Source organism: Zootoca vivipara, chromosome Z (genome assembly GCF_963506605.1).
Source record: "Zootoca vivipara chromosome Z, rZooViv1.1, whole genome shotgun sequence".
Taxonomy (NCBI): domain Eukaryota; kingdom Metazoa; phylum Chordata; class Lepidosauria; order Squamata; family Lacertidae; genus Zootoca; species Zootoca vivipara.
Window position 1 is genome coordinate 15,091,575 of NC_083294.1, and position 17,454 is coordinate 15,109,028.

Consider the following 17,454-nt stretch of genomic DNA (forward strand, 5'->3'; position numbering starts at 1 on the left):
ATAATGATGATGATGAAAGGCACAAATACAGGATGGGAGACACCTGGCTTGAGAGCAGTACATGTGAAAAAGATCTAGGAGTCTTGGTAGACCACAAACTTGACATGAGTCAACAGTGTGATGCAGCAGCTAAAAAAGCCAATGCAATTCTGGGCTGCATCAATAGGAGTATAGCACCTAGATCAAGGGAAGTAATAGTACCACTGTATTCTGCTCTGGTCAGGCCTCACCTGAAGTACTGTGTCCAATTTTGGGCACCACAGTTCAAGAAGGATACTGACAAGCTGGAATGTGTTCAGAAGATGGCAACCAAAATGGCCAAAGGCCTGGAAACGATGCCTTATGAGGAACGGCTTAGGGAGCTGGGTATGTTTAGCCTGGAGAAGAGAAGGTTAAGGGGTGATATGATAGCCATGTTCAAATATATAAAAGGATGTCATATAGAGGAGGGAGAAAGGTTGTTTTCTTCTGCTCCAGAGAAACGGACATGGAGCAATGGATTCAAACTACAAGAAAGAAGATTCCACCTAAACATTAGGAAGAACTTCCTGACAGTGAGAGCTGTTCGGCAGTGGAATTTGCTACCAAGGAGTGTGGTGGAGTCTCCTTCTTTGGAGGTCTTTAAGCAGAGGCTTGACAGGCACATGTCAAGAATGCTTTGATGGTGTTTCAAGCTTGGCAGGGGGTTGGACTGGATGGCCCTTGTGGTCTCTTCCAACTCTATGATTCTATGGCTTCTTGGAATATGGTCTCCACTTCCTTGACAGCGGTTGTTGCCCCTGCAGATTAGAGGCTGTTGTCCCCATCTTCAAAAGGGGGGGAAAGAATAAGGCCCAGGTAGCTTCAGAAGGGTCAGCTTGATATCAAACCAGGAAAGGTCTTAGAACAGAAAACTAAACAGAAAAGGATGCCGTGATTACTAAGACCCAGCATGGGTTTCTCAAAAACAAATCTTGCCAGATGAATCTTGTCTTCTTTTATATGGAGGCTTTTAAGCAGAGGTTGGGTGGCCATCTGTCATAGATTATTTAATTGAGACTCCTGCATTACAGGGGGTTGGACTAGATCAGGCACAGGCAACCTTGGCTCTCCAGATGTTTTGGAACTACAACTCCCATGATCCCTAGCTAACAGGGCCAATGGTCAGGGATCATGGGAGTTGTAGTTCCAAAACATCTGGAGAGCCAAGGTTGCCTATGCCTGGACTAGATGATACTCAGGGTCCCTTCCAACTTCACAATTCTGTGATTCTATGTGCAACACGTTGAGCCCCTTGGAGGAAAAGGTGGAACACAAATTGAGTACTAAACCACTAGTGAGGGATGAGGGGTTATGAATGATATTTCAGAAGCTTGGGAATAAAAGTTAAGATATTTGGTTATACTGTGTATATTAATCTGTATAGAGCCATGCACACTGATGTCGCTATGTAAATAAATAAATAGATGATGATGATGATGATGATGGATGTTTTGAAGAACATACAAGTTTCCTGCAAAAACTCCAACTGCTTTCTAGCGGAACAAACACAGAGACACTCACGCACTCTCAGCCAAGGTCACCCCTCTCTTCTGCGCTCCCATGCGCGCTCCCTACCGCGCGTTTGCACGTAGGGGAATCAGAACTAACATCAACCCTGCCGACCTCCCAAACCACTGGAGAGCGCTGCACTCCTGCCCACACATTCTAAGGGCAAAGCGACGCGGAAGCGGCTTCGGCGTGTCACTCTAACGGCGCGAGGAGCAAGGCGGAGACACGGGAGCAGCCATTGTTCCTTCCGCAAGCGACAGGGGAAGAAGATCCGCCGCCAGCGCAGCCAGGGACATGCCTGCGGGGAAAGCTTTCCGCCGGAGGAAGGTGGACTCTGACGAGGATGACGAGGATGCGCAGGTCACCGAGGAGGTCCGGTGGGTGCTGGGGGAGTGCACGACACCCACACCGCACCTTAGTTAAACTTCGGGGGGGGGGTGCGGTTAGAAAGTGGTTTGGGGGTCGGGTTCTCTTGCAAAGTGGTTGGTACGTTTCTTTTAATGACCACTGTTGTTGTTGTTATTGTCGTCCTCCAAAAAGCTCCAAGAAAGGTTCATGGTTCACTTTCCTTGAACCGTGCTGTATTGTACCTTCACAGCAGCTTTGTAAGGTAGGTTAGGCCGAGAGATTGGCCCGGCCCCAGCTTCATAAAGTAAGCCCTTCATAGGCTGAGCAGGATCTGTTATCAGACGTCCCTGGTTTAATTAACTACTACATCACTCTGACCCTTAGTAAAGGTAAAGGACCCCTGACCATTAGGTCCAGTCGTGACCGACTCTGGGGTTGCGTGCTCATCTCGCATTATTGGCCGAGGGAGCCGGCGTACAGCTTCCAGGTCATGTGGCCAGCATGACAAAGCCGCTTCTGGCAAACCAGAGCAGCACACAGAAACGCCGTTTACCTTCCCACTGTAGCGGTTCCTATTTATCTAATTGCATTTTGACATGCTTTTGAACTGATAGGTTGGCAGGAGCTGGGACCAAGCAACGGGAGCTCACCCCGTCACAGGGATTCGAACCACCGACCTTCTGATCAGCAAGCCCTAGGCTCAGTGGTTTAACCCACAGTGCCACCTGGGTCCCTAGTAAAGGTAAAGGACCCCTGACCATTAGGTCCAGTCGTGACCGACTCTGGGGTTGCGCGCTCATCTCACATTATTGGCCGAGGGAGCCGGCATATAGCTTCCAGGTCATGTGGCCAGCATGACAAAGCCACTTCTGGCAAACCAGAGCAGCACATAGAAACGCCGTCCCTGGTTTAATTAGCCACTACATCACTCTGACTCTTAGTAGAAGAGATATATTTTTCTACAGCAGGGGGCAACATGTCCTTGAAATCTTCTCCTGGTACCTGTGAAGCTTCTGAGTCTGCCCCTCCAGCTTCCTTGGGCATGAGCTGGTGCGGGTGGTTACCTTTTCCCCTTTGTATTATTTGTATGCCTCTTTTCCACCCACAAACAACAAAAAAGCATGCTCACTGTGACTTACAACAAAGAAATAGGGGTGCATTTCAAACATACAGTACAAAAACAATTTCATAATAACATACCAAAACCTTGGGCTGGGAAATGGTTGCTGTGTAGCTGGGCCTGCTGTGGTCCTGCCTTGTACCAGCTAGCCTGTCTTTGCCCTAGATGAAAACCTGGCACCCTCCTTTCTAGGGTCTGCCCTGCGCAGTAACAGGTGTGATGGTCATGTATGATACTGCATACATACTTGGTACACTCTGACCATTAAAACATTGCTGATGAAGAATTGTCAAAACAGGGCCTTGTCCTGGGATTTTTTCACTGGAATTTATTTTTATTTGCCTCACTTATCATTCTGGAATTGGTTCCTATTTGAATTCATCATTACATAAATAAAACCTTTTGAAGACTTACTTGAAATTCATCTTCCTCCTGGCCCGAGTTCTTGCAATTTACTGTTTATTTCTAGATGAAAACCTAGCACCCTCCTTTCTAGGGTCTGCCCTGCGCAGTAACAGGTGTTAGCATTCTAGCAGCAGCTTGATGGTCATGTATGATACTGCATACAGATCTGATGCGACATGCAGAGAAAACCCAGACTGTGTTCTGTACTATCACTGACGGACTTAGGTATGGCAATATATGAATTGAAAGACAGGCATAGGCCATAGGTTCAGGCTACAAGGGGTAAGTTGCCCAGTTTAATGCTTTTTAACTTCCACAGTGGTAGACTTAGTTGTAGATTTGCAATATTCACGTGTTATGCTGATTGAACTTTGTCGCTGTTTCAGATTGCCTCTGGGCAACATATTATTCCATATTACCGATTTATTCAAGACTGCCTATTTATTATACTGAATAAATTATTTGGTAAATGCAAAGAGATTTGAGGAGGAACGTGAGCCTTTCAAAGTGTTTTTGGAATTTGAAATGGAATTAAAATTGGTAATCCTGAAAAAAAATCAAAACCAAAATATATTAATATACCAAAACTCACATTTCAGTACTATAAATATAATAAGATTACTTAAAACAACATGCAGCATACAATAGCAACAATAACAAGGCAGCTTCACAGTTTCACCTTAGTCCTAGAACCACCCTTCCCATGATGTTGCTCACAGTCCCCTCTCCTGCAACAGCTTCTTATAAGATTTCCAAGGGCAAAGGGTGGAGCAACTGGAAACACCTCTCCCATGATATGGGAGTGGAGGGCAGAAGTAAGGAAGAGAAATAGAGCTAAAGGGGGAAGAGTGACACTTTCCCACTTCCTCTTTCAGCTCTGTGTGCTTTTCCAGGCTCATGTTTAATTCTACTGGATCTTAACTTTTATCCAGACCCCTTGGGAAAGTGATGTGTGCATGAGTACACATTTTCTGTCTCTCGTGAGGGTGGGGGCTTGTCTGGAAGAGACAACTCAAATGTGCCCATAGGCCCAAAAATGTTGATGATTCCCAAGGAATAATTTATTTCATTTTGATTTAATATTTATTTGCTTTTTCCAGTAGCAGTGTATCTAGAGGGGGTGGGGTCTGCAGTGCACCCGAGCCACGCATCTCTCCTAGGAGTGACAATGTGGCTCTGGTGCCTGCAGTAACCACACCACCTGAAAGGGTAGTGTGAGGCTCGTGGCCGCCTGCCGCCTCCTCCTCAGCCGCCCTTCAGCTGAGGGGGATGTGGCAGGCAGACTCCCGCAACCACCACACCACTTGAAAATGGTTTCCCATACCATTGTGTGTTTATGTGTTGTGTCTCTTCCCCCCCACCCCAGGCTAAAACTAGAGGAAGCAAAAGAAGTGCAGAGTCTAAGGAGGAGGCCAAATGGAGTGAGGTAAGTGGTGTCTAGGAGGTCTTCTAACTGTAAAGATCCTCAGACTTCAGAGACACGGTTGCCACAGATGTCTTTGATCTGTTGTGGGATATTGACTTCCCAAGAAGCTCAGCTTTTTTCCCCTGGGGATTCATTTGCTTTTGAAAAGTTTCAAGTACCTATGATTGCATGGGTTTTGGCCATGCTTGCTGGCGCTGATGGGAGTTGTCTGGAGGAAGTAGCTTACATATTCTCTCACAACAACTCTGCAGCATAGATTGGACAGAGAAAGAGTGACCGGCCTGAGGTCACCCAGTCAGTTTCATGGCTGCGTGAGGATTGGAACCCAAGCCTTTACCCAACCTGGTACCCTGCAGATGTTTTGGACTACAGATCTCATCAGCTCCAACATCATAGGATTGTGTTGACTACGGCTTGTGGAAGTTGTAGTCCAAAAACATCTGGAGGTCACCAGGTTAAGGAAAGTTACTCTAACCAGCACTCCTACACCACACTGGCTCTGAATACTGTTCGTTCAGGTGCCACTGGTTGATGCAGATTGCCATGCATTGTCAAACCTGAGAGCGCATTGGGAGCATTGCGGTTGAATGACTTGAATTTCTTTTGTGTATTTGAAGTGCGGCTGCTCTGCTTGTGGGGGAGAAATTACAAGAAGAAACGACCCTGGCGGTAAGATTGAACTTTTGTCATTTATCTTATCTAGATAGAACCATAAAAAAAAGAATTCAAGATCCTTAGGCACAGTTCCTAAACAAGGCTGACAGAAACGTTTCAGATTCCTAGCTAATGGTGTTATGTTTTCTCTGCACAATATTGACAAGGGCTCTGTTTGATCTGCTTTAGCCATTCTTATGGGATCCGGTTGACCTCAGAAAATTTAGGACTTCATTACTTACAAATTGTTGTTGTTGTTGTTTAGTCGTGTCCGACTCTTCGTGACCCCATGGACCATAGCACGCCAGGCACTCCTGTCTTGCACTGCCTCCCGCAGTTTGGTCAAACTCATGTTGGTAGCTTCGAGAACACTGTCCAACCATCTCGTCCTCTGTCGTCCCCTTCTCCTAGTGCCCTCCATCTTTCCCAACATCAGGGTCTTTTCCAAGGATTCTTCTCATGAGGTGGCCAAAGTATTGGAGCCTCAGCTTCACGATCTGTCCTTCCAGGGAGCACTCAGGGCTGATTTCCTTAAGAATGGATAGGTTTGATCTTCTTGCAGTCCATGGGACTCTCAAGAGTCTCCTCCAGCACCATAATTCAAAAGCATCAATTCTTCGGCGATCAGCCTTCTTTATGGTCCAGCTCTCACTTCCATACATCACTACTGGGAAAACCATAGCTTTAACTATACGGACCTTTGTCGGCAAGGTGATGTCTCTGCTTTTTAAGATGCTGTCTAGGTTTGTCATTGCTTTTCTCCCAAGAAGCAGGCGTCTTTTAATTTCGTGACTGCTGTCACCATCTGCAGTGATCAAGGAGCCCAAGAAGGTAAAATCTCTCACTGCCTCCATTTCTTCCCCTTCTATTTGCCAGGAGGTGATTGGACCAGTGGCCATGATCTTGGTTTTTTTTTATGTTGAGCTTCAGACCATAATTTGCGCTCTCCTCTTTCACCCTCATTAAAAGGGTCTTTAATTCCTCCTCGCTTTCTGCCATCAAGGTTGTGTCATCTGCATATCTGAGGTTGTTGATATTTCTTCTGGCAATCTTAATTCCGGCTTGGGATTCATCTAGTCCAGCCTTTCGCATGATGAATTCTGCATATAAGTTAAATAAGCAGGGAGACAATATACAACCTTGTCGTACTCCTTTCCCAATTTTGAACCACTCAGTTGTTCCATATCCAGTTCTAACTGTAGCTTCTTGTCCCACATAGAGATTTCTCAGGAGACAGATGAGGTGATCAGGCACTCCCATTTCTTTAAGAACTTGCCATAGTTTGCTGTGGTCGACACAGTCAAAGGCTTTTGCATAGTCAATGAAGCAGAAGTAGATGTTTTTCTGGAACTCTCTAGCTTTCTCCATAATCCAGCGCATGTTTGCTATTTGGTCTCTGGTTCCTCTGCCCTTTCGAAATCCAGCTTGCACTTCTGGGAGTTCTCGGTCCACATACTGCCTAAGCCTGCCTTGTAGAATTTTAAGCATAACCTTGCTAGCGTGTGAAATGAGCGCAATTGTGCGGTAGTTGGAGCATTCTTTGGCACTGCCCTTCTTTGGAATTGGGATGTAGACTGATCTTCTCCAATCCTCTGGCCATTGCTGAGTTTTCCAAACTTGCTGGCATATTGGGTGTAGCACCTTAACAGCATCATCTTTTAAAATTTTAAATAGTTCAGCTGGAATATCATCACTTCCACTGGCCTTGTTATTAGCAGTGCTTTCTAAGGCCCATTTGACTTCACTCTCCAAGATGTCTGGCTCAAGGTCAGCAACCACACTACCTGGGGTGTACGAAACCTCCATGTCTTTCTGGTATAATTCCTCTGTGTATTCTTGCCACCTCTTCTTGATGTCTTCTGCTTCTGTTAGGTCCTTACCACTTTTGTCCTTGATTATGGTAATCTTTGTACGAAATGTTCCTTTCATATCTCCAATTTTCTTGAACAGATCTCTGGTTTTCCCCATTCTATTGTTTTCCTCTATTTCTTTGCATTGCTCATTTAAGAAGACCCTCTTGTCTCTCCTTGCTGTTTTTTGGAAATCTGCATTCAGTTTCCTGTATCTTTCCCTATCTCCCTTGCATTTTGCTTGCCTCCTCTCCTCCGCTATTTGTAAGGCCTCGTTGGACAGCCATTTTGCTTTCTTGCATTTCCTTTTCCTTGGGATGGTTTTCGTTGCTGCCTCCTGTATAATGTTACGAGCCTCCATCCATAGTTCTTCAGGCACTCTGTCCACCAAATCTAAATCCTTAAACCTGTTCCTCACTTCCACTGTGTATTCATAAGGGATTTGATTCAGATTGTATCTTACTGGCCCAGTGGTTTTTCCTACTTTCTTCAGTTTAAGCTGGAATTTTGCTATAAGAAGCTGATGATCTGAGTTACAGTCAGCTCCAGGTCTTGTTTTTGCTGATTGTATAGAGCTTCTCCATCTTTGGCTGCAGAGAATATAATCAATCTGATTTCGATGCTGCCCATTTGGTGATATCCATGTGTAGAGTCGTCTCTTGTGTTGTTGGAAGAGAGTGTTTGTGATGACCAGCTTGTTCTCTTGACAGAACTCTATTAGCCTTTGCCCTGCTTCATTTTGAACTCCAAGGCCAAACTTGCCAGTTGTTCCTTTTATCTCTTGATTCCCTACTTTAGCATTCCAATCCCCTGTAATGAGAAGAACATCCTTCTTTGGTGTCATTTCTAGAAGGTGTTGTAGGTCTTCATAGAATTGGTCAATTTCACTTTCTTCAGCTCCGGTAGTTGGTGCATAAACTTGGATTACTGTGATGTTAAAAGGTCTGCCTTGGATTCGTATCGAGATCATTCTGTCATTTTTGAGATTGCATCCCATTACAGCTTTTGCCACTCTTTTGTTGACTATGAGGGCCACTCCATTTCTACTACAGGATTCTTGCCCACAGTAGTAGATACGATAGTCACCCGAACTGAATTCGCCCATTCCCTTCCATTTTAGTTCACTGATGCCCAGGATGTCTATATTTATTCTTGTCATCTCATTTTTGACCACATCCAGCTTACCTCCACTCATGGTTCTTACATTCCAGGTTCCTATGCAATATTTTTCTTTACAGCATCGGACTTTCCTTTCGCTTCCAGGCATATCCGCAACTGAGCGTCCTTTCGGCTTTGGCCCAGCCGCTTCATCAGCTCTGAATCTACTTGTACTTGTCCTCCGCTCTTCCTCAGTAGCATGTTGGACGCCTTCCGACCTGAGGGGCTCATCTTCCAGCGTCATAACTTTTATATGCCTGTTGTCTTTGTCCATGGAGTTTTCTTGGCAGGGATACTGGAGTGGCTTGCCAGTTCCTTCTCCAGGTGGATCACGTTTAGTCAAAACTCTCCACTATGACCTGTCCATCTTGGGTGGCCCTGCATGGCATAGCTCATAGCTTCTCTGAGTTATTCAAGCCCCTTCGCCACGACAAGGCATTGATCCATGAAGGGGTACTTACAAATAGATTGCCTTAAATGTTGTTTTAGATATGAATGTGATCTTATACAGTGGAACCTTGGTGCTCAAACGGCCTAGTTGCCAAACAAATCGGCTCCCCAACGCCACAAACCCGGAAGTAAGTGTTCCGGTTTGCAAATGTTTTTCCGAAGCCATATGACTGACGCAGCTTCCACTTGAGTGCAGGAAGCTCCTGCAGCCAATTGGAAGCTACGCCTTGGTTTTCGAACGGTTTCGGGTGTTGAACGGAATCCCGGAACAGATTAAGTTTGAGAACCAAAGTACCACTGTATTAAACTTGATCACTTTTATTCCGCTTCTGTTGTGTGCGATAGATGGATACCATATGAAAGAAAGTAAGGTAAGTTAAATATGTGTGTTGTTATCAGCTCGACCCCTAGTAAGTGCAGAACTGCTACAGAATTCTTTACCCTTAAATAAGCATTCATAAAAGTACAGCCTTACATTGCAATCCTGACTGGGTTTACGCAGAAGTAAGTTCCACTGAATTCAGTGGGACTTAATCCAAGGGAAGTGAATATGTACGATTGCAGCCATCCTGTGTACACCCATCTGAGAATGAGACCTATCGAGCACAGCAAGACTAACTTCTTGGAAAACATGCCTTATGACATTTGCGTGATGGAAATGTAGCCCAATGACGTATTCCTCTGGCCCCTCCCACCACTGGAATGTGTCCCCCATGAAGGGATACAGTCCTCCGACTAAAAAAAAACAACCCACTTCTGTTATACTGCAATAAGTAGGATCAGATCATTGACTGTCTCCTTCCTCTTCCCACCAGGATGATCCCTTTAATATAAAGACCGGTGGAATGGTGGACATGAAGAAACTGAAAGAACGGGGCAAGGACAGGTATGGAGGAACATTCCATACTCAGATAATAAACAAAGAATACTCCCACCCAATAATTAGCAGATAAACAACTATCCCCCCCTTTAACCACCCCACCCCACCCAAAAATCTGCTATCAGACTAGCTGTTGCAAATCATTGGTGAGTGGGTCCTCCTCCAGGGATGGTCTGGCATCTCTCCTCTCCCTGGGGGAAGGAAAAGCAGGAAGACTTTAGCAAAAGTTTTACCTACTTTGCTGTTGGCATGGCTACTGCATAGTGCAGGTATGGGGTATGGCGGGCTGGGGGAGACCACAATGACAGCTTCACTCAGCGGTATATCACTGGTGATACCATCACCACTCTTGAGTCCCTCTGCCTCCAGTGCCCAGCATGCTGAGAAAGAAAAAAAAACTAACCAGGAGCCAGAGGCAAAGGGACTCCAGCGGCAGCAGTTTCACCAGTGATATACCGCAGGTGAAACTTCCATTGCACTCTGACCTGGCAAAGGGAGAAACAAGCTGCATCGCCGATACAGCTTGTTCTTCCCTCCGCATCTTTAAACTGCTTGGCTGATAAACATGCTGCTGCCGTCCCCTCAGCAAAGCAGTTCTATGGAGCCCCCAACCCACCACCAGCTCGCAGGAGCCAGCGGTGGGATGGGGGCTCCGTTAAAGTTCTCCCCCTCTACAGTTGAGAGAGCCCCTACTCTGCTCCTGCTTGTGCTCAAGTAGGAACGGAATTGGGGCTGCAGCCTTGGCTTGGCTACCGCCAGGCTGCCTTCATCTGGGAGGGGGTGCTGCACCTTTCCTCCCAGAAAGACAGAGCCCACCCTCCCGGGGAAGCACTCTTGGATGCTGCTGGCAGGCCCAGCACTTGCCAGCAGCCCCTCTCCCAAGTCGCAGATAGGGTGGCTTCGTACCTTGCACCTTGCAGACTTCACCCAGGAGGGTGGACTGCATCTTCCCTCCTGGGGTGAACAACCCCCAGAGGAAAGAGGCAGTACGCCCACACAGGCTAAGGCTAAGGCAGTCAAAAGCACAAAACTTGAAACCCCCTTCCCCCCCACACACCAGCAAAGGCGGAGGGAGCCTGGCCAAGGAGCCCCAGGGTCCTTGCTGCTCAGGCACAAGTGCCAGGGAGCTGGCTCCTCGGGGGGGTAGGCCCCCTCCCACCCCCAGCAGAGCCTAGCCAGGGAGCCCCAATTCCCCTGCTAGTCATGCATAAGCAGCAGGGGACTCGGGGCTCACTTAGCTGGGGGCAGGAGCCTTTCCGCACCCTCAGCAGAGCAGCGGGCTGGAACCAGCTGTATTAGCCACAGCCCACAATGCACCAATGGTGAGAACTGCAGCAGTTTCACCTAGTGCCTCACCGACAGGGGCCCGTGCAGCTTTTTACAACATCACAATTTATCGCCAAACCACTATGTTTGGCTGGTACTGCGATGTTGAAAACCCAACATCACCCAGCCCTAGCTACTGCTCTCCTGCTGCTGGTGGTGTTGGCCATCACAACATCTTGTGGGGGTGAATTTCACAGTTTAATTATGCACTATGTAAATAAGTACATTCTTTCGTCCATCTTCCAGCATTCAGCTTCACTGGATGGCCCCAAATTCTAGTATTACTGGAGAAGGTGAAACAGTTCTCTATCTGTCAAAATCAATGAAACTTTAAAATGCTTATCTTTGACTACATCAGAATCATGGTGTGGTATACGTTTGCTAGCTCAAGCTGTAGTTTAGAGCAAACCATGGTTTGGCTTAATATCTCAAATGAGACATTGACATTTTAACAAATTATTTGTTACTGGTTAAAATAGCTCCCCACCTCCCTGTCTCTTTTTTCCAGGATCAGCGAAGAAGAGGACCTCAACCTTGGGACTTCTTTTTCCGCAGAGACCAACAGGAGGGATGAAGATGCTGATATGTAAGAATCTTGTCACATCCTGTTTAGTAGACTAATTTGGCTAATTTGTCCACAGTGCCCACTTATCATTCCTACCCTCCAAATGTTCCTATTGGCACTTCCTATTGTTCTGTGCTTAAGAACATAAGAAGAGCTTGACTGCTGGATGATTGCAAAGCCCACCTCATACAACATCTTGTTTTGTACAATGGCCAATCAGATACCTGCCGGAAGCCCACAAGAAGGGCAAAAGACCACCCATATATATTTTTTGTCATTGTCCCTCCACCCCACCCCAGCAATTGGTCTTCAGTGGTACAAGTAGGATCTGCAATAAAATACTGCCGAAAATCAATCTAGGCCCAGAGCCAGCCCAGTCACATTGGGCAGTCAGCAAGCCCTACTACCTATGCTGCTGCCAACCAAAAATGGTGACCGCAGCCTGCCACCTCCATGCCTGGTGTTCTGACACCTGAAACTTAGCAGGGGTGTGCAGCCCCACATAGAGTGTGTTCTTGACTCCTGCTCTTCTGACTCCCTGTTCAGGATGAAGTACATTGAAACCGAGCTGAAGAAAAGGAAGGGAATTGTGGAAAATGAGGAACAGAAAGTGAAGCAGAAGAATGCCGAAGACTGTCTGTATGAGCTGCCTGAGAGCATTCGGGTCTCTTCAGCTAAGAAGACTGAGGAGATGCTGTCCAATCAGATGCTGAGCGGCATTCCAGAGGTGGACCTCGGAATTGAGTAGGTGACTTGGGTGGTGCTTGTTTATTTCAAGCATTTTTAAACTTAAAAAAGGCTCTCAGAGCGGCCTGCAAATATTGGTAACAAGACAGTCTCAGAGCAATCCATAACCTCAACAAAATACCCATCAAATGGACTTGCCTGATTTAGGAACTTCATGCAAAACTACAAGCTGGTGAGAAGTTTTAGGCATGTAGTCTATCTGGAGGTTCCACTGCTTCAAAGGCCTGAAAGAGAATTCCCAGTGGCCTTCACCCATTAATAAGCCAGGTTTTGTTTCCTAGCTGGAGAGGGGTCTCCTAACAAATTTTCAGCACCCTGAACAAACTACAGCTCCCAGGGTTCTTTGGGAAAGCCATGTCTCCTTAAAGGGGTATGATAGTGCATTATGTGTATAGTGCTGATGATGCTTGGGTTGCCTTTCCCCACCAAATCTGGGGTGATCGTCTCTACTTTGTATGAAGAGGACCTCATATACATATTTTTTTTCCTTTCAGAGCTAAGATCAAAAACATCATTTCCACTGAGGACGCCAAAGCGCGATTGCTGGCTGAGCAGCAGAACAAAAAGAAAGACAGCGAAACCTCCTTTGTCCCAACGAACATGGCCGTCAACTACGTCCAGCACAACAGATGTGAGTCTCGGGCATGGCTGTGTTGCCCTAGTTGGGCAGACGCTGATCCAAACAGTGGTCTAGTCCTCTTTGCCTGTGCTTTGGACAACCTGTTCTTTTTGAGGGACTGCAGAGCATAGGTATTGCCAGAGAGAAGAGAAACCACACACAAACATGCCTGCTGTGATGTGAACAGAAATTAAATTGATTAAGAAATTGTTGTATGGGTGAATCAGTTCTGAGTAGCCCTAGTAGGGAAAGGAAGCTAAGAAGGCCTGACTAGTTTTTGGTTTTGTGTAGAATTTGGTAGCAGCACATTGCTAAGTAAACCTGGTTCCTTCTAATCCAGTCACAGTGGCTCATTTGTAATCTTGCAAATTCTACTCCTGGTACTGTGGTTACTGTCTTCTAGATGTTGGGTAAACTCTGGCCTATTTTCTAGGGATCTGAATACAACTACCAGATTAGCTGGAATCCTGAACTGATTGGGTAGACACTGAAACATTGTGCTGTAGGTCCCACTTATGTAACTTGCACTGTTATAATTTTTGTAAGATGCCTTGAGAGCATTGTTTTGAAGTGGTAAAGGGACCCCTGACCATTAGGTCCAGTCACGGGGGTTGCGGCCTCTGGGGTTGCGGCGCTCATCTCACTTTACTGGCCGAGGGAGCCGGTGTACAGCTTCCGGGTCATGTGGCCAGCATGACTAAGCCGCTTTTGGTGAACCAGAGCAGCGCATGGAATAATAATAATAGTAATAATAATAATAATAATAATAATAATAATAATAATAATAATTTATTATTTATACCCCGCCCATCTGGCTGGGCCTTCCCAGCCACTCTGGGCGGCTTCCAACCGAATATTAAAAACAGTACAGCATCAAACATTAAAAACTTCCCTAAAGTGCTGTTTACATTCCCGTTGGAGCTGTACCTATTTATCTAATTGCACTTTGACATGCTTTCAAACTGCTAACTTGGCAGGAGCTGGGACCGAACAACGGGAGCTCACCCCGTCGCTTGATTCAAACCACCGACCTTCTGATCGGCAAGCCCTAGGCTCTGTGGTTTAGACCACAGCGCCACCTGCATCCCCTTTGAAGTGGTAGATAACCTATTAATAAATAAACTTACAAATGGTATTATCATCAGCATCACCACCGTCATTTCTATATAGCTTCATATTCAGTGTTTTAAACATTTTCAGAACTTAGTAAAAAATATTGGCTCAAATCACAGAGAGCACTGTATTCTCAGAACAGATGTTTAGGTGTTTCTGGAAATGCTTTCATCCCTGATGTAGACGAAAGTACTGGTTCAGACATAATGCTAGACCCTGGCTTGGAGCTATGTAAATGAGCCTTTAAGGACCTTATGGTCTGCCAGCTACCCTTTCCTCATTCTTCCTTCCTCCATGCGTCATGATTCCCTCCCTTCCTGGTTTCGAAACTGTAGTGTGCTGCTCTGGCTGAACTAGGTTTGCACTTACCCATCACACCAGGATTGGAAACCATGGTTTCAAGAACAAGGCAAGCCATAGTTGCTGGTTCAGATGCCATGGCAAACTGTGGTTTGATGAAACCAGGATAAAAATCTGAATTGAAGCAAACCATATGCGGAGAAGAGAAGGAACCTTGGAACCCCAAAGACATAAAAGGCTCATTCACAAAGCCCAATACCATGATTTGGTGCTGGATCTGAATTGGACCATTGTCTTAAGCTCTGCTGCCCTGCATTATTGTAATATTCTGAATCCTTCCAGTTTATCATGAAGAGCTGAATGCACCAGTACGGAGGAACAAAGAAGAACCCAAAGCCCGTCCCCTCAGGGTGGGAGATACCGAGAAACCAGAACCTGAGAGTAAGTTCCTGCAAAACATCAGTGTGTGGATATCTGGAATGCCTATGTGTGTCCACAGCTTGCATACATAAGCTGCCTTTGCTTATGATGCGGTTAACATGCAGGTGGGGCATGAATCTTAGAGGGTCTTAGGTTTTATTCACAGTGGATGGATCCATTAAAAATTAACGACCATGACAAATTTCAGTGGATCTAATCTGAACAAAAGTTATTTAAATACAATTCAGAGACTTAACTATATACAGTATGGCCTTCATGCAGGTGCTCTGCCACTGAGCTGCGGCCCTTCTCCATGCCTACACAGCTGCTGTTCTCCTGCTCCAGAAAAGATGTTCTTATACTCTCTTTCATCATCATCATATTCAGTTCCCAGCATAATAATTGCTTGTAGTGCTGGGGATTCAGAAATAGAACCTGGAGATTCTCTTTAGCTATCCTGGCTAATTTGATAGCCTTTCCTACTACTGATAGATATATCCTCCACCAAGGAAAATGGAATCGTTCATAGCAGCATGAGCAATTTTTTTTTGTTAGCTTTGTCTATTTCACTCCTGAATGACAAGTTGAAATTTCTTCCTCTATACAACTGTTTAAAAATATATAGAGTCCCTGCCTCTTTTTTGCTTGTGGGCACCCTAAAGGCAAAAAAGAAAAGAAAAAAATAGGCATACAGTGGTGCCTCGCTAGACGAATGCCCTGCTAGACGAAAATTCCGCTTAACGAAAGGATTTTCTGATCGGAGGTTGCCTCGCTATACGACGAGGTTTTCTATGGCCACCGCTTCGTCTTGCGAAAGTGGCCATAAAAACCTCCGATCAGAAAATCGGGGCATTCATCTAGCGAAAGGGGAACACCGCCGCCTCCCGCCTGCCTCCCCCGACAAGGAAGGCAAGTTCGGAGACGTCCGAAGTTGCCTTCCGTGTTGGGGGAGGCAGGCGGGAGGCGGCGGCGGTCTCCCTCGCCGCCTCCCACCTGCCTCCCCCGACACGGAAGGCAAGTTCAGAGTCTGGAACGCAAGCGGGCGAGCTAGGTGTCCCCCGCTTGCGTTCCCTGAGAAGGCACCTGGCTTTCTCAGTGAAGGCAAGCGGGGGACACCCATCCCGCCCGCTTGTCTTCGCCGAGAAAGCGCACGGCTTTCTCAGGGAACGCAAGCGGGGGACACCTAGCCCACCCACTTGCGTTCCCTGAGAAAGCCGAGTGTCGGGGGAGGCAGGCGGGAGGTGGCGGGAGAAGGTGTTCCCCCCCCACCGCCTCCCGCCCCGCACCCCCCGGCACAGAGCGCAACTTCGGGCGTCTCCGAAGTTGCGTTCCGTGTCGGGGGAGGCAGGCGCTGCGGGGGGCTTTTTGCCATTTGCCTTCCCCGAGCCAAGGGGGAGGCAAACTGCGAAAAGCCCCCGGCCGCAGTGCCACACTTTGGCACTGGCTTGGCGGCGGTGGGGGAAAGGCTCAGGATCGTTCCTTTTCCTTTCCCCCACCCCTCCCGACAGAGCCGGATCCGACGAAGCTTCTGAAGCTTCGCCCGATCCGGCTCTATCGTTGGCAGCAGCGGCGCTTGCTCTCTTGGCTCGGGGAAGCGCCTGCCTGCCTTCCCCGAGCCAAGAGAGCAAGCGCCGCCGCCGCCACCAGTTCCCCCGGAGCCCATAGGAACGCATTAATTGACTTTTTATGCATTCCTATGGGAAACGGTGCCTCGCTATACGAAATTTTCGTAGGACGAATTGAGTCCTGGAACGAATTAATTTCGTCTAGCGAGGCACCACTGTATATGATGTTTCCCTTTTTTAAAAAAAGAAACAAACAACAAATTACATTTTGGGATTAATTCTGGATTAGGTCTGGAAAGGTTGAAGGCTACCTCTTGGTGTCACATAGGCCTTTATCTAAATCTCATCACTTATCATCTCTTTATAAAAAGTTGATTTAATTAAGGTTCCCTCTTTCTTTATGACATAGGGTCCCCACCAAATCGCAAACGCCCCCCAAATGAGAAGGCAACCGACGACTATCACTATGAGAAGTTCAAGAAGATGAACCGGCGGTACTGAAGCTGGCTTTTATGGAACACAAAAATTCCTCTTCAGATATTAAGGGCAAAGAAGGTGGGGGTTCACTTAGAATCATCCCTGCAACTGGGAATTGTTTTTGTAAACAGCTTTGGTTTCTTTTAATTATTTTTTGCACTCAAGCAGTGTTTCATGAAATAAAATAAACAAATTCAACTCTTGATAAAAGGTGGGGTATAAATAAATAAATAAATAAATAAATAAATAAATGATAATAATAATTACTGTGGCATCTCAAACAAAGGGGAGATTCTAAGTGCATTTACCTAAGCCATGGGTAGGCAAACTAAGGCCCAGGGGCCAAATCCAGCCCAATTGCCTTCTAAAACCGGCCCACAGATGGTCCGGGAATCGGCGTGTTTTTACATGAGTAGAATGTGTGCTTTTATTTCAAATGCATCTCGGGGTTATCTGTGGGGCCTGCCAGGTGTTTTTACATGAGTTGAATGTGTGCTTTTA

At 46.5% G+C, this 17,454-nt stretch overlaps 1 protein-coding gene and 2 non-coding genes across 3 annotated transcripts; all 3 read left to right on the forward strand.

Moving 5' to 3' along the window:
- The first annotated feature begins 1,748 nt into the window (after positions 1 to 1,748).
- On the forward strand, positions 1,749 to 17,205 carry CZH9orf78 (chromosome Z C9orf78 homolog). The gene is made up of 9 exons (XM_035113941.2): positions 1,749 to 1,907; positions 4,770 to 4,829; positions 5,447 to 5,498; positions 9,757 to 9,827; positions 11,656 to 11,733; positions 12,259 to 12,456; positions 12,954 to 13,090; positions 14,834 to 14,932; positions 16,886 to 17,205. Exons 1-9 carry the CDS (start codon positions 1,825 to 1,827, stop codon positions 16,975 to 16,977), a joined length of 870 nt encoding a protein of 289 aa, XP_034969832.1. The 5' UTR covers positions 1,749 to 1,824; the 3' UTR covers positions 16,978 to 17,205.
- On the forward strand, positions 3,086 to 3,245 carry LOC118084600 (small Cajal body-specific RNA 16). The gene has a single exon (XR_004692522.1). It is a non-coding gene; the product is annotated as a small Cajal body-specific RNA 16 (non-coding RNA).
- Positions 3,413 to 3,569, forward strand: LOC118084601 (small Cajal body-specific RNA 16). The gene has a single exon (XR_004692523.1). It is a non-coding gene; the product is annotated as a small Cajal body-specific RNA 16 (non-coding RNA).
- Positions 17,206 to 17,454: the final 249 nt, after the last annotated feature.

What these genes read in the sequence shown, in the direction of transcription:
- CZH9orf78 (XM_035113941.2), top strand. Translation starts at nt 1,825, where the DNA reads ATGCCTGCGGGGAAAGCTTTCCGCCGGAGGAAGGTGGACTCTGACGAG. An exon ending in GAGGTGGACCTCGGAATTGA is followed by an intron (nt 12,457 to 12,953) that starts GTAGGTGACTTG and finishes TTTTCCTTTCAG; the next exon opens with AGCTAAGATCAAAAACATCA. An exon ending in CGAGAAACCAGAACCTGAGA is followed by an intron (nt 14,933 to 16,885) that starts GTAAGTTCCTGC and finishes TTTATGACATAG; the next exon opens with GGTCCCCACCAAATCGCAAA.